This window comes from Egretta garzetta, unplaced genomic scaffold, assembly GCF_000687185.1.
Source record: "Egretta garzetta isolate BGI_Z169 unplaced genomic scaffold, ASM68718v1 scaffold145, whole genome shotgun sequence".
Taxonomy (NCBI): domain Eukaryota; kingdom Metazoa; phylum Chordata; class Aves; order Pelecaniformes; family Ardeidae; genus Egretta; species Egretta garzetta.
Window position 1 is genome coordinate 1,679,196 of NW_009259687.1, and position 2,013 is coordinate 1,681,208.

General features: G+C 54.9%; 1 protein-coding gene across 3 annotated transcripts in view; it reads right to left on the reverse strand.

The window, feature by feature from the left end:
* The window catches only part of RNF220 (ring finger protein 220), a 232,688-nt gene that overhangs the window by 91,972 nt on the left and 138,703 nt on the right, over positions 1-2,013 (reverse strand). For all 3 annotated transcript variants that reach the window (XM_009638821.2, XM_009638820.2, XM_035894249.1), the window contains one exon: positions 1,480-1,609. In XM_009638821.2, coding sequence (XP_009637116.1) covers positions 1,480-1,609 — 130 coding nt within the window. The remainder of the gene's footprint in view (positions 1-1,479; positions 1,610-2,013) is intronic.

Below are 2,013 nucleotides of genomic sequence, written 5' to 3' on the forward strand. Positions count from 1 at the left end.
GCCCTGCCTGTGCCTGCTGCTGCCCGCCGGCCCCTGCACCGCTCCCTCCCGGGACTGGGAGAGACGGTCCCCGCGCAGAGCTGCTGTGTTACAGATTAGCCTCCATCGCCTGAATCCATCGACTAGATTGAACGTTATCTATCACGCTACGGAGGGAGTCGTTATTTAATAATTAATAAAGACCTCTGATTCTTCTTCGCCGCCTGCGTGGCCGAGCGGAGCGGGCCAGGGAAGCGAGGGCAAGCCAGGCAGAGCTGTCTCCTCTCTAACTGCTGCTGTTATTTAAAGGAATAATGCCATTCTTTTTCATTTGTCAGCTGGCCCACAATGGCCCTTGTCATGCTTTATGATTTAGGGTTTCCTTTCCTTTCCCATTAAACGCCACCTTCCCATCACCGCCTCGCGCCAGCCAGCCTCCGCTCCTGGCTTGCGGTTTCAGTTTCACTCTGATATTGGCCCAACTTCTTTGATGGGCTCCTCCGAGCACTAATTGCTTCTGTTCATTTAAACCTGTTCACTAATTTGCAGTGGCCCTTTATTAAGTTGGATGCAGCCCAAATTACACCATAAATTACACTCGCAAGGGGACTGGGTGTCGCGGGGGATAAATGGGCTGCCTGTTCCCTGCCCACCCCCCCCTTCTCCATCTTCCCGTGTGATGCGTGGGGGATGCGGGTCTCCGCCTGAGGCTGTGGGTGACGAATTTGGGAGATCTCAGCCCAGACCCATTTGAGGAGGTCTCTCTTTCTCTAGCTAAAGCTCCCTCCTTCTCCCTTCATCTGCAACGCCTATCACTCTGTTGCAAAGAAGTCCCAAGCCGGGCAGGGATGGACTCTGCATCCTCTGCCCCGTGCGGAGCCACGTGCACCCCCTTGCCCTGGCGCAGCCCCCCACACTGACACACACGGTCTCCCTCCCCTCCTACCACCTGGTGACGTAACTTTGCTCCTAGCTGGCACTTTAATTCCTTTCCTCACCTTTTAATGACCGGGGAATTCATTAATAATTGAAATAAACACGCTCTTTTCCAAGGCTGTTGAGTTTTATTAAGGCAGGGGCAGGGATCTGCCAACCCTTGGCTGCAGCCATTTCCTAAATAACTGCTAGCAGTTAAAATGCAATTATTATTATTATTTTAAATAGGAGACTTTGCTGTGCTGGGGAAAGCAGAGGGGAGCTGAAGGCAGCCGAGGGGCAGTGCACACACTTGCTGCAGCCGTGCTCCGGCTTGGGACGTGAGCAATGTGAGAGCTGCTCGCTCCAACACCCATCCCCAGGGCAAGGGGTGTCTGTGCCCACTGGGAGGCATTTCTGCCTGGCTTTACAATTGCAGTGAACTCCAGGGAAGCGTTTCTGCCCCACTGGCTAACGCTAAACCTCCCATATCTGGTAGCTGTGTGTACCACCATCTTCTCTGCCACCTGTGGGTGCCCTGGCTGGCTAACTGGGGGTGCTGGTGGACCCCAGAGAGCTGCTTACCTGATGTTCAGCTGGGTGAGCTTCTCCAGCTCCTGCTCCATGTGCTCCTGCAACTCCCCGGGGCGAAGGAGGACCTGGCAGATGGGGCAGATCGGAGCCTGGCTGTCAAACAAAGTTGCTTTCTTTTTGCCTGTGAGGAGGAAAAGAGGGGAGAAAGTTTTAGCTCTGATCGCTGCTGTCAGCATCGCTGGTGCTCTGGCCTGGTCCCCATCCTAGCTGAGGTCTGAAGCTGGGGGATTTTCTCCTGGTAGAGCCCGATTTCTCTCCCTGTCCCACACTCCCTGGGTCAGGGACTGGCTCTATTCTGCAGCAGGACAGCAACTGGCACAAGAGCATCCCAGCCCTGGCCGTGGGCCCTCCGGTCTTACAGGGACAGCAGCAACAGCCGCATTTCAGGAGTAACCCTGTGCAACCCCGGCTTCCCCGGTTTGTGGTGCAAACAGCATGGCTGGGGCAGACGGAAAACACTGCACGACCCACTGTTCCTAATAACTAATAACAGTAAATTAAGAAGAGCCGTCTTCATCCTCCTCG